The sequence below is a fragment of the Drosophila grimshawi genome, unplaced genomic scaffold (genome assembly GCF_018153295.1).
Source record: "Drosophila grimshawi isolate 15287-2541.00 unplaced genomic scaffold, ASM1815329v1 contig_1367, whole genome shotgun sequence".
Classification (NCBI taxonomy): domain Eukaryota; kingdom Metazoa; phylum Arthropoda; class Insecta; order Diptera; family Drosophilidae; genus Drosophila; species Drosophila grimshawi.
The window spans coordinates 599,662-613,500 of NW_025062889.1; the positions used below are offsets into that span (position 1 = coordinate 599,662).

Genomic DNA, 13,839 nt, shown 5'->3' on the forward strand with positions numbered 1-13,839 from the left:
TTTATTAGTCGCTTTATGCCCCCATCCAGCCCACAGCAAGAGTGGTGAGAAGGAGACGTACAACTTTTTAGAAAGATAAATACATATATAATTAAAAAAGTTAAAATGATATAGTCGAGAGTGCTCGTCTAGAAAACAGCTAAAGGCCACTTTTAAATACACAAAAGGGTTGGTCGTTTTAATTTGCTAAATACGAAAACAGTTTGATTAACAATACGTCTGAGTTTCATTTTCCTTTCAATTACTTTTCTTCTTTTAATGCAATCGGCTATCGATTTTTATCGAAGTCGTTTTATTCAGTTGTAATAGAGCTAAACGCTTACTTTAATGCCTTAATCTTCTTAATGTTTGTTCTACACTCACAAATGAGTTAATCATTTTTATGCTCATCAAATAATTGAAAAAAGTGAATTTTTTCACAGAAATATGTAATTGTTTTTTTTTTGCGCTTCGTTCTTATTTCTTGTTGGTCTATTATCATTTTGGTGTGAGGCGGCAAGGTGGCACGCAACTGTGGCACTCGCTGTGAGGCAACCATCAGTCAAATGGTTGCCTCACTGGTAGCTGTGGCCCAAGTGGTAAGTCATTTACCTTAAGACTGGCGCAGAAGACTGGTTGCAGGTGCAGGCTAACTGCCTGGTCCTGGTCGTTACTGCAATTATATATTATGGGCATTAGTCCCATGCGGAAGAGCATAATTGCAGTTCAATGCCAGACAATTAGAAATAAAAATCAATCTACGCTTGCCAACCATTTGATTTGCCTCTCAATTTAATGGCTTAATTGCATAATGGCATGGAGAGGAGCAGAGGCAAAGACTTAATCGTGTGTAGATTAGGTTTGAGCACAAGTTTAACTCACCTGCAACTCTCTTAACTCAATCCATTTACATAACTGACTGTTTCTGTTTGCTTCATTTACAGAGGGCAGCTGAGTGCACGGAAAAAAGAAGAGACAACTCTTCAATTGAGTTGGCTAAAAACAGGACACAGCTCGTTGCTGCCACATCATATCCTAAACTTCAGACTGAATCACCAGCTGGTATTTCAAGAGGAATGACAACTAATTAACAGAGGTGCTGTAAGGCGATGTTGCAGCAAGGATAACAGCAAAAATTAAGCAGACATATCAGCAATTCAACAAAAATAATAATAACTTAATGTAACTTTAATGTAAATTAAGCGAGAGGACGAACTATAAACTGTGCGTGGCACTCAACTCAACGATTTCCACAAGCCATTAACAGCTGCTGCAACAATTGCAGCCACAAAGGGAAGCCAGAGTCACAGTCAGACTCACAGTTAGAGGGATAAAGTCATCGTCATCATCATCAGCATCAGCAGCAGCATGGCATTTATTTGGCGTCGTCGCTCCACAACAATTGTGAAACTGGTGGCATTAATGCTGGCCATTTGGTTCTGCATTGCGTTCCTCATCTACACGGACGACACACGACGCCGAGCGGTGCAGGAGAGTAGCGGTGGCAGCGGATACGGGATTGCAAACAACATCAACAGTGGCGGCGGTGGTGGTGGTGGTGGTGGAGATCCCATTGCAATGGCTCTAAAAAATGGTCCACTCTCTGGCGAAGAGGATGCCGCATTTAATGCCATTGATCGCGAGGCGCCACAGGAGGCGGATGTGCCTCCAACTGCCAAGCATAAGCGAGTTAAAGTCATTCCACGGGGGCAGCAACAACTACAACTGGCCCAGGACAAGGTCATAATCCACAAACAGGCGGCGCTGGGCAAGGATGACGGTAAGTTGAGCTCACATTTTAATTAACATTTAATATCCCCACGGCTGTAATTAATGCTTGCGTTTGAAATTTAAACTTTGATGTCTCATTAGCATTGAGCTGTAATTATATTTCTAACTTGTCAACTTGCCATCAAATATCAACTATCTCAGTTATTTAACGAATTAAAATGGCTAATGGCTCATAAACAAGCTAAGCAAACTCTGTAATTTTGCTGTGTCAGCTTTGTGTTTGTTCTTCATTAAAATCAAAAGTGAAACTCATATTAAATGTCAAAGCACCTACAAAATATTCTTGATTCAATTGTGAAAGTTAAACTGGCTAGCAAAATTCTTAAGCTCATCAAGTGTTTATATTAAAAATTGTTTATTATTCATTTTGAAGAACCCGTACTTGATTTGAGATTGTAACACTTAGATGCTTGAGGCTCATTTGGGATTTTAAATCAAGATAAACAAAATGTAATGACCATTTTACTTTAGGCACCCCTGCAGAATCGAATGTGAAATATAAATTTCATTATCAATTTGAAAGGGATATTTTTTTTATATCAAATTAATTTGCATCGATTCTTCAAGCGCATTTGATTATATACGATATATAATCTATGTTTGGTTGTCTCTCAACTGCAGTGGTACTTGTTACATTTAATATGCATATTTGTAAATTTAATCGCTATATGCATGCAAGCTCAGATTCCATCCACAGATGAGTTACTTTATTTATTTGCTGTACCCAGCCCAGCCCGGCACATAACGTGGGAAATTATATCTTTTTATGGCCATGAGAGACTGGCTATAAATTCCTCTGCTCTGCTGACATAATTAATGTGCACATCATTCGAGAAGTAACCACGCCTTTTTTAGTTGATGTTATTGTTGTTGTTGTTGTTGTAGACCCCTTTGCTATCTGGATTGGTTCTGTTTTATTGTTGCCAATTCATTTGCTGCTGTTGCAGCCACGTTTTGTTCACCTGCACAACAAATGTGTAACATTAATATTTATATTGAAATTAGTTGCGGATTAAAGCACATTTCTCGCTCCATTCATCACAGTGTTTGCTAGCATGGTTCTTCCACCTGGCGTATCATTGCTGTAATCAGTTTTGCAGATCTCTGTGTGGGGTTTTCCCATTCCCATTCCCATTTCCACTTTTTCATCCATTTCACTCCCATTCCCATTTACTCTAATCACACTTCATATTCACACCATTGCTGATTCCCATCCACGCTCTCTGTCTCTCTCTCTCTTCCTCTGACTATGTCTGCTGTCTCTTTCTTTGTCGTGTTTTTGCATTTTAGGTCAGGCAGCCAGAAATCGAACTAAACGCATCGATAATCACACATTGCTAAGTTCTCCCCCCATCCACCCATCCCTCCTGCTCACGTCTTACCTCTTTTGTTGGCTCCTTTTTAAGAAAAATTTCTAACGAGTTTTACAAGCATGTTAAAGATGCCAACGGCGACAACAACCAAACTCGAGAGGCAGGAGCTCTGCCGCTTAACAACTTACAATTGTTGCCAAACAGCCTTTATTCAATGGGGTCAAGGGGGGCGGGTGTGGTGTGGTAAATAGAGAGACCAGAATTTGACTCATGCCGCTGTCAAGTGAGGCATTCGCATTAAGCACATTAAAAATGCAACAACAACAACAATGTTACTTGCCACTAATCAGGCAGAAACCTTCAATTGTCGGTCCCTCGGCCAGAGCTTTTACTCAATGGACTGAATGAATGCCTGATTTCTTGTGTGTGTATTCTGTGTGGGTTTTGACCAAATCAATGAGAAGCAGTCAGCCGTGGCTTTGGTACAAGTGCTGGCGACCAATTCTATTGGCCAAGATACAATGTATGTTGCATGTGGCACATGCATTTAAGATTGCATCTAGGGGAATTCTGCATTACTGCATATTTCAGTTACCCACACTCAGGAAAAAAACCACCCTATATTTTAGTAAAAACAAGAAATGTAAAGCTCTTCTGGCTATTAGAAATAATTTATATTTTATTTTAGAGTTTAGCTATTATCTGCCTTAAGGGCTGAGTGGCTCATCAATTAATATGAATTTGTAAACTATGTATAATATTTGTGTTTATGTGAAATCTTAAAATACAAATATATCTTCAATAATATTATAAATTCCTTAAGTGGTCAATTTTTTTCTACCCGTTAGAAAAAATCAACATGAAAAACATCGGTTTTTAGAAAACCACAACAATAAATTTTAGTGGTTTTCTTGCTAAATAATAATCTGGCAAACCGCTGGCGCCAAAAGTATGGTTTACTAAAATGTAGAGTGATTTTTGTTCTGAGTGTACACACGCACACACATGCACACACAATGCACGTATTTGCAATTTCGCATATCATGTTTGCATCTCTTTGTGGCGCTGTGGCAGCGTCCTCTTCACAACCATCATCATCATCATCATTATCAACAGGAACGTAGTTATCATCAAACTCATCTCGCCAAAGGTGGCAAGGCTACAACTTGTTGTTGTTATTGTTATTGTTGTTGCTGTGGCTATTTGCTGATCCTGTCGTGCAGCATTCGCCCCGTGGCGTCAAAATTGTGTGCAAGCCTACAACGTTTACCAACACTTGCGACCTGCAGCGCACAGAGACTCCGCAGACTCCTCGAGTCGACTCGAGTGGTTGTGGTGCGGTTGTACTGTGTGGTTCCTAGCAGTATCTCCATGACTCTATCTGTTTGTGTCTGCGTCTTCTTGCTTGCTCGGCCTGTGTTCATAGCTGGTAATTAGTGTTGTTGTACTTATTGCCCTGGCCTTGGGGCGCTTACCACCAAAAGACGTGGCCAACACGACGTTTATCGCGCGCACACATCAAAACTCAGCAAGCAAGCAAGGGACAGGCAGACAGATAGTCAGACAGACAGGCATACAGACAACATCCCAACCCCAGCCACCACTCAGTCAGTCAGACTGTCACCCACACACTAAAAAAAAATATAAAAAAAAGTTTCAATTTAATTCGTTTTAATTTTCGAATTGGTTTTTTACGGACTAACAATGAAGAGTTGGTTTCCATGAAATTATTTTCATTGAATTTAATTAAATTCCCTTAGTCATTAAATGTATTTGATCTCTTTTACTCGCTCTCTCTCTCTCTCTCTCTCTCTCTCTCTCTCTCTCTCTCTCTCTCTGTCTCTCTCTCTCTCTCTGTCTTTGTGAGTGCAACAGTTTATTTACCTTTTTTAATAACTCAACCGCACTTTAAAATTTTTATTCACATATATATATTTTCGCCTTTCTACGCGAATCTCAGGATTTCAAGTAAGATCTCCAGTTTATGAGATTTATTCAGTCAATCACACACATAAGCACACACATAGCTTTCTCTATTATTATCTCTTCCAACTCTTTCTCATTTCTTCTCTCTTACTGTGTTTTCTCAAGCCCTCTCTTATTCTTTTTGTCTCGATCTTAAACTCTCTTTCTCCGTCCCTTTCTCCCTCTTTTAGTCTAACTTTCTCTTAATCTCTCTCCGCCTCTCTCTGGTTTCCTCTCTCTTGGTATTTGTCCCGATCTCTTTAACTGTTCCTTTCTATATTACTCTCTCTTTTGCTACCCTTCCCTCTTTCTTGCTATCTCTGTCTTTTTGATAGCTATCTCTATCTCCATCTTTCTCTCTTCTTTTCCTATATTTCGTTCTCTGCTATTTTTCTATCTCTCTCTCTCTCTCTTACTATCGCTTTCTCTCTCTCTCTCTCTCTCTCTATCTATCTCTTACTATTACTCTCTCTATATATATATAATCTCTTCAGTTCTCTTACTTATCTAGAACATTATTCATTATTAGATTCAATTTTTCCAAAAATATCGCTTTGTGTTCTTCACATAATTTTATCTTTGAAATGTAAACTTAAATTTCTTACTGTGCAGCTACTCACTCAGTCAGTCACCCAGTCAGTCAGTTAGCCCGCTGGCCATGCCTTTAATACGTTCACTATCTTGATCTTGGCCTCCTTCTCCTTCCCCTCCCTTCCACTTGTTTCCCTCTTAGGCCAGTATTTGTCGTCTCACGCATGCTGTTTTCTCTTCTTGCTTGCTTTTTTTTTCTTACAATTTAGCAGCGATAATGATTTTGTACATACAATGCAAAAGCCACGCCCCTTGCGCAGCCCCAATCGCCTCCCCCCGATCTTGAAGAAAAAGAGGGAACGAAACGCCTCTGGGACAGCTGCTGCTGCCTGCTTGCCAGAAGAATAGATTTTGTAGATCTGTAAATTTGTGGATTGTAGATTGTAGATTGATTGCCCCGAGTCCGTATTTAATCAATGCTATGTTGTTAACATAAAACAGATTTCAGTATAAAGTATATATATCTATCTAGATATATATATATATATAGCGTTTGATATACAGATGAGTACAGTGATCAATCGCAGTTCTTCTTATTCTGGTTGTTGATGTACATTTGATTACCTGATTTTCCCTCAGTTTTTCTCTTTTTTAAGTAATAATAAGAAATAAAAAGATTCCGAACTGAATCATTAAATAATATATAATTTTTACAACGTTCGCTCGCTGCGGTAATCGCCGCTACAATATCTTCTCGGCCTTATCAGCATCTGGACACGTTTCAGTGACTCATAGGCAGAGGTAAAATACAACCATATAATACCTCTGCCAAAGGTGTTGTCATTGTATTGTCCCGTCAGATGGCTGCAAGAATATTAAATAAATATTAACTACTTTCGATCATAGATAAAAACTTTAGTTGTAGCATACGTGAAATGGCAGGCTTTGTACCACCAGGCACCCATATATTTCTCGGCACAGTGGTTTTCCGAGGCATCGTTGTCGCGATCTCGTGTTGAGAACTTTTGACCCGCATGATCTCGCATCTCATCGCCTGCATCGCCAGAGAAGTGGCCCAATGTGAGCAATTTGAATGCTTCCTCCTCGCTCCCAATTACAAATTGTTCATATCTGGCAAACCTTTTGCGGCCCTTAAAGTCCTCCATGACAATGAGCAATTCTTGATCCACAGCTTTGGTCATTTTATGAAGCTTCTCGAGCCCGATGAAAAACTCGCCCGTCAAATTTCCGAAACCATTTTTATAGTCCTCCCAGTAGAGAAAGAAATCCACACTGCCATCTTCACGTCTGAGCACCGTTGTCCAGCCACCGCCCTGTGTCTCCTCATCGCAACTAACATTGAATGGTTGCTGACTGTAGCTGGGCACGAGAATTTCATAGATGCCACTGCGATGAATGAAAAGTGCTGCCTCCAAACAGCTGCTGGGCAACTGTTGGGACTCCTCCAAACTTGGCACAATGTCGACTTTCTCCACTGAATCCGCATTGCTGCAATTGTTCAAGATACTTGTCAACTCATTCACTTTACCCATCAGCTCATTCAGCAAGTCGCTCTGACGAATCTGTTCCGATCTGTGTATTAAGCGTCTTTTAAATATATTCGAATTACAGATCTAATTTCAAATACAAACCTTATTTCTTCGAGCTGTATTTGCTGTGATCTGTTGAGGTTCTCTTTATTTTCAACAAGTATTTCGTTTATAGTGCCATTTTCACCCATTTTCCCATCCACTTCAACATTTTCCGCTGCACATTTCAGCACTGTCAGATTTAATAGGAATAAGCTGAAAATAAAAATTTTCAACAATATTTTTAAATTGAGCATATTTAAGTTTCGGACAGCAGCAAAGATCGAACAATACTAAAGAAGCTGAGCAGCTGCCGACTTAATTTATAGCCAGCAAATATTATTATTTGCATTTATTGTGGCACGTTCTTTTGTGTCTGTTATATTCTAATCTTTTTCCTTGAACTACTTAATCAAAAATGTATTTAGTTTAAGTTACACGCTTTCCGATTCATCTCATGTGTCTTATCATCAGCGAGGTAAAGTCTTGACTGGGTATGTTAATTTACAGCTCAATCTCAATTTCAAGGTTTCTAATCATGTGTTATTCTACACAATCTAAAACAATTAGATGTTTCATATGTACAGGCATACGTAAGCCTTGGCTTGTCATCAATAGAATCATTGATTAAGAATAAGAGCTATTATTGAAAGTGGCAATTTGTAGGCGTCACACAGAAAACCGCTTTATCTTTTTCGATAAATATATTTAGTTAAAAATTAGTTAATCTGAGAAAATGACCTGCATTTGATCCAACCCCTCTAAATACAATCGATAAAATTCATATCGATACACATCAACAAGCTATTATTGCCGCAGTTTGATGCCAGAGTTCGCCTCTAAGTCAAATTATTTTCTTTAAGGTTTATGAACATGGAAGAACCCATTACGAATGACTCATTCTCATCATATATTCGAATCGCTTTAACTGCCTTTGCCTTTCTTAACTCCTGTCTTTCAGGCGGAAAAGCGTAGACTTTTAGGTTGCAGATTGATTGCCCCGACTCCGCAGCCAGTTTTTAATCAATGCTAATACCCAGTCATATTGTTAACACACACAGATTTGAGTGTGTGAGTATCTGTGTGTGTCTATTGTCCTCGTTTTGCCGAGTCCTTTAGGGATACCAATCCCTATCTGAGTTCGCTCCACACTCCACAATCGTCGCCACCTATTCGTATTCATTTTGCAAATAACGCTACTTTGGCATATTATGTTCGGTTTTATGCGTTATGTCGGAACATGCCAGGACGGGCAGATTGTACCGGCAGTTTGTTAGGCAGTTTGGTAGTCGCCCCCCAGCCATTTGTATATCTAACTGTTTGTGTGGCTCACACACGCATACACACACAAACACACACACATTGGCAAATCTCCTACTTTCCACAGACAACAGACGCTCCCACTTTTTGTCTTTTCTCATAACGAACGCTTTATGGCTTCCTGTCACGCTCAGACCTATCCCTCTTCCTGCCCCATCTTGTTCCCCTCTGTGTCTCTCTCTTTTCTATCTCTATCTCGCTATCTCATTTGATGCTCCTCCCTGACCATGTCCATCAACTGCCGATAGATATGAAAATTTAATGGACAGATAACACATTCGCTGTGCTGCATCCTGTTTGCCCTTGCCCGAAACACTTGCTAAATGTAAATGAGGATAATTGAGAGTGTTGCAAACTGTTCAAATTGTTTGTATTCTATACATGATGACATATTTTGCTAGATGGGTGCATAATTTTGCAGTATTTTCATTACAAAATTTAGAAGTTAATAGTCAAACTTCTTAAAAGCAAACAGTGTATATATTTAATAACAAATTTTAAGATCTTTAAACTCTTATATAGTTAGAGGAACAAGCACTCTAAATTTTAGAAATTCGAAATTCTTATTATTCAGAAGGCATATTTCTGAAATGGAATTTTCTTTTTCATTTTCCGAATTTCAGAAAGTATTTTTTTCTAAGAATCATTTTTTGCAGAACAACTTTCAAATTTATAAAACGATTTTAATTTTAGGTTGATTTTTTTAAGTGTATTAAAGATATCTTTCCTACTCTTAACTAACCCTATATATGTACTCGACTCGAGAGCTCAGTGTACAGTTTGAATTGGTTTTTTTCTATATTCCTGATATATTTATGCCATAATTGGATTGTGCCCAGGTGGCTACAGTTAAATGGCGACGTGCCCCTTTTGCTGAGCACTTTGAATGCCATAACACATTCCATGCTGCGCTATAAATAAGTGAATCAATAAAGCACATAAAAAAATCGAAAAGGACCAAGGACGAAGGACCTCCAGAACTGAACTGAATTGAACAGAGCTGAGCCTGCCTTCCATTTTATTGTTTTTTATTATGATGCGTGTGCGCACAGCATGCAAAAAAGTTCATTACACAAAAACAAACCGTGGAGTGTATGTGTATGCTGCTTAGAGTCATTTCTTTACGCCTTGCCCCCGCACTTCTTCTTCCTTCACTTCCTTGGCAGAAGCGTGAATATTTCCCGCAATGAAGTTGTAACTACGACAAATCATAAAATTTATGTGCGTAGCCTCCTCATCCTCTCCTATTTTATATTTCTTTTTTTGCCCACTTTAATGGCTTTTGTTGTGCGACCAAAAATTTATCGCCGCCTGATTGGCCTCTCTTTGGTTGCGCTACGGTTCTTAGCCAAGTTATAATGTGGCCAACTTGCACACTGTGGGCCTAAAGTCGGGCTTCTGCTTTTATGGCTTTTGTTTTTTTCTCCTTTCTTTTTTTACAACTAGAGCTTACTTTATGTTTATTGAAATGATTGCGGTAATTGAAATGTTTTTCATTGTGCGGCATTCTTTTGCGAACACTCGTCCACACACACACTCACACACACAGAGATACACACACGTGCAGAATGAGTAAAGGAACTGTGCCAATAAGTGTCACTTCTGGCTGACAAATCTCATAAAAAGCAGCAACTGGCTGCCAGCCGGAACAGAATCATATTTTGCCATGCAAATGCAAATAACAAGATAATATAATGCACACACACACAAACACACGCTTACACATACTGTAAGTACACACACACACACATAAGCACTCAGTCACACACAGTCGCTCAGAAGCAGCACTCGTGTGCAAGTTATGGTACAGACATCACGCATACGCACCGTGTCACACGGTAACAAGAGCTCACTTGCATTGCATTAAAAATGTCACATAAAATAATATGTCTTATTTTTGAATAATATTTCATATCGATTGGGCTGAGTAGAGTGCATAAGAGAAATGGGAATGTTGTGTGGAATAGTTGAATGATTTATTGAACTAATGCATATATATTCTTGAACAGCTGAAGAAGCTGGAATATAAGATTTTGTTTGCAAAACGCAAATGAAGTTCAATTTATTTGATCAATGTCTACCTCAGTTTCGCGAATTTCGATTTATGTCGATATTTGATATATCCAGTTGGAAAAAACCAAATCCAGAATAAAAATATATTTATATTGATCAAATTAGATGTGTTGGAATCTAGATAAATGTTGCACTCAAAATCACCAAACAGATCGCCTGTCTTAGTTCATGTTGAGTTTCTCTTTTTTAAACTTCCCCCAGAGGCACAAGTCATGTTTGTGTTGTTCTACTGTGCGTTTGTCTGGTAAATTTGCAAGGCGAAGCATTTTTCATTCACGACGCTGATGATGACAACTTTTCATGTCAAATGCATTCCGATTTATCTTCGCAGCATGCCACATGTTGTGTGTGTGTGAGTGCGAGTGTGTGTAAGTCGTAAATTTCATGCACAAGAGAACAGCAGTAGAAACAACAGCATCCTTTCGAGCATCCATCGTCACATCCTTGCAAATTTGAAGCCAAATCAAACAACAACCACTAATCATCTCTCATTCTCTCTTCTAGATAAAAATGTTTTGGATGCGCCAGTGGCAGTAAATGGCGTGGACGACAATGCCGGAGAGATGGGCAAGCCTGTCGTCCTGCCTAAGGAAATGGCACCGGACATGAAGAAGGCCGTCGACGAGGGCTGGACAAATAATGCCTTCAATCAGTATGTGTCCGATTTGATATCCGTTCATCGTTCGCTGCCTGATCCACGGGATGCCTGGTGCAAGGACTCGGCCCGCTATCTGAGCAATCTGCCCAAGACAGATGTCATCATTTGTTTCCACAATGAGGCATGGTCCGTACTCCTGCGCACAGTGCACTCAGTCCTAGACAGATCGCCATCCGAATTGATTGGTGAAATAATTCTAGTTGATGATTACAGCGACATGAGTAAGTTTCCAGTTGAGTAGTAGCTAATTTTAGTCTTTGAGTTTGACTTGTTTGCATTGCTGTTTGCAGCTCATCTGAAGAAAAAACTGGAGGATTATTTCGCTGATTATCCCATGGTGAAGATAGTGCGTGGACCACAAAGAGAGGGCCTGATACGAGCCCGTCTGCTTGGCGCCAAGTACGCCAAATCCCCGGTCATCACCTATCTGGACTCGCATTGTGAATGTGCCGAAGGTAAATTGCCCATTTACAATTTGTTTATTCCATCTATTTTAATGATGGCTGCCAAAAAGTATGCAGCGGATTTATCCAATTAACTTGTCGGCTCATGTTTAATGAATTTGTTGCATATTTGCTGTGTATACGAGTATATATTTATATGGTAATTGACTGCCAAACTGTTTGGTCCTGTTCTCGTTGACCCGCCTAAATTAACGCTAAATTAATTATTTGATTGCGCAACCAGCCGTTGAACAAACCCAAACCAACGTTCGCATTTTAATATTCATTCCAACACCCTGACCCCATGATAATGGGTTCAAAGGGTATATTGAAGTTGTGCCACAGTGTGCGACAGGCAGAAGGAAGCACACAGAGCCATGTGATATATGTATTCTTGAACAACAACCGAGTCATGTTTGTAGTCGATCTACGAGAATATAAAAGATATAGACTAACATTTGCCATATAAGTTCTTGTGCATCATTTACTCGTTGACTGCATTTGCTTAGCGTATTTCGATATACATCGATAGCAATCGAAGATGTAGCCAAGCATATGATGGGTCTACTGTAAAAATTTCATTAAGAACAGATAACAAACATAATTTCTTTCAAGCAAAACAATTTTTCACAATAAAAAGCCACTTTGCTCTATCTATAAAATACTTAAAAGTAAGATTCAGGGTATCTGCAAGTCGTATTTTCCTGTCTAGACCAGTGCAAATTGTTTTGAAATGCAGTCAACATAAAGTAGCTACGAAAAGAGAAGGAAGTAATAAAATCAAACCCAAAACAAGAGCTGAAACATAAAAATGTAAGCAATGTTTTGTTTTTGTTGTTTGTTTTTTGGTTGGGTCGCTTTAGGCGCATTTCGCAAATCCCGAGAGTGCTCTAAACGTGACCATCAATTTTGCTGTAACATTTGATAGCGCAAAGATGAGATTCCTTGCGACAATAACAACAACAAAATGGCAATAAAACAAAGCCAACTAGTAAATCACTTAATCTTCACTTTTGTTTCTATATTTTTTTTTCGTTTTCGTATTTCTTTTTGGTTGGCACTCAGGCGTTGATGGCGCTGATTGCTTTGTACTCGTCTCCAGAAATTCATTGTTTTTAAGGCTAAAATGATGGAAGAGCAAACGAAACACAATCAATTTTGTTTATTGCAGCCAAAATCGATGAAACCAAGAGACAAAGCGACAGAAAAGCGAAAACTAACGAAAAAAAAACCGAATACAGAAAAACTTTTCACTCCAACAACGTGTGTGTATATCTGTGTCTGTGTGTGTGGAACAGTTTTGGATTTCCCATTTTATTTCGGAGGCGTCATCGTCGTTGTCCCCAATACAGATATATGATGGATCAAATGGTCAAAAGGCCACTGACAGCACTTGGCCAAAGCAATTAAACCAAGCTACAAACCAAACTCCAAGACAAACCATGTTCATTGTAGTTTTTCCTAGGTTCGCAATAGATTTTCAGTTTAAATTCATGTGAAATTTACATTACAAGAATTTTCTATTTAGCCTACGCAAGATAATTCCAAGTAAAATCCATTCATCTATACCCCAGGCAATATCTCCTTAAAATCCATTCAGCCATAATTTAAATGCTTTGTAAATTAAGCAATCCTAAGTATCTATATCATTTCTTTCTCACTTTCTCTCTTCTAATTTGACAGGTTGGCTGGAGCCACTGTTGGATCGCATAGCGCGCAATTCGACGACGGTCGTCTGCCCGGTTATCGATGTTATCGATGATGCGACTCTGGAGTTTCACTATCGCGACTCCAGCGGCGTCAATGTGGGTGGCTTCGATTGGAATTTACAATTCAGCTGGCATTCGGTGCCAGAACGTGAGAAGAAACGCCATAACGTAAGTCCAAGTTTATTTAACTAAATTCCCTAAAAACCAAACACAACCCTTCCCAAAAATGATAACAAAAGGGTAATTTTACCACGCGACCACATTGAAATTTTCAAACAGCTTAAATGTGGGCGGACTTTAGTGCGGTGTGTGCTGCGTGTTTGCCGCCATTATGTTGACTGTGCGAGTGTGTGTATTGTTTGGTTAGTTTGGCTAACCCATCCCCTTAACGGTTTGCTGAAAAATCGGATTCCGCACACACAGCGGAAAACATGTAGCCGTTTAAAATGCTCGAACGTGACTGCCAAC

At 39.2% G+C, this 13,839-nt stretch overlaps 1 protein-coding gene across 2 annotated transcripts in view; it reads left to right on the forward strand.

The window, feature by feature from the left end:
* LOC6569052 (putative polypeptide N-acetylgalactosaminyltransferase 9) overlaps positions 1-13,839 on the forward strand; it is a 77,455-nt gene that overhangs the window by 35,154 nt on the left and 28,462 nt on the right. For both annotated transcript variants that reach the window (XM_032741169.2, XM_032741170.2), the window contains 4 exons: positions 924-1,759; positions 11,066-11,440; positions 11,510-11,674; positions 13,346-13,539. In XM_032741169.2, the coding sequence (XP_032597060.1) occupies positions 1,348-1,759; positions 11,066-11,440; positions 11,510-11,674; positions 13,346-13,539 (1,146 nt within the window). In that variant the 5' untranslated portion in view covers positions 924-1,347. The remainder of the gene's footprint in view (positions 1-923; positions 1,760-11,065; positions 11,441-11,509; positions 11,675-13,345; positions 13,540-13,839) is intronic.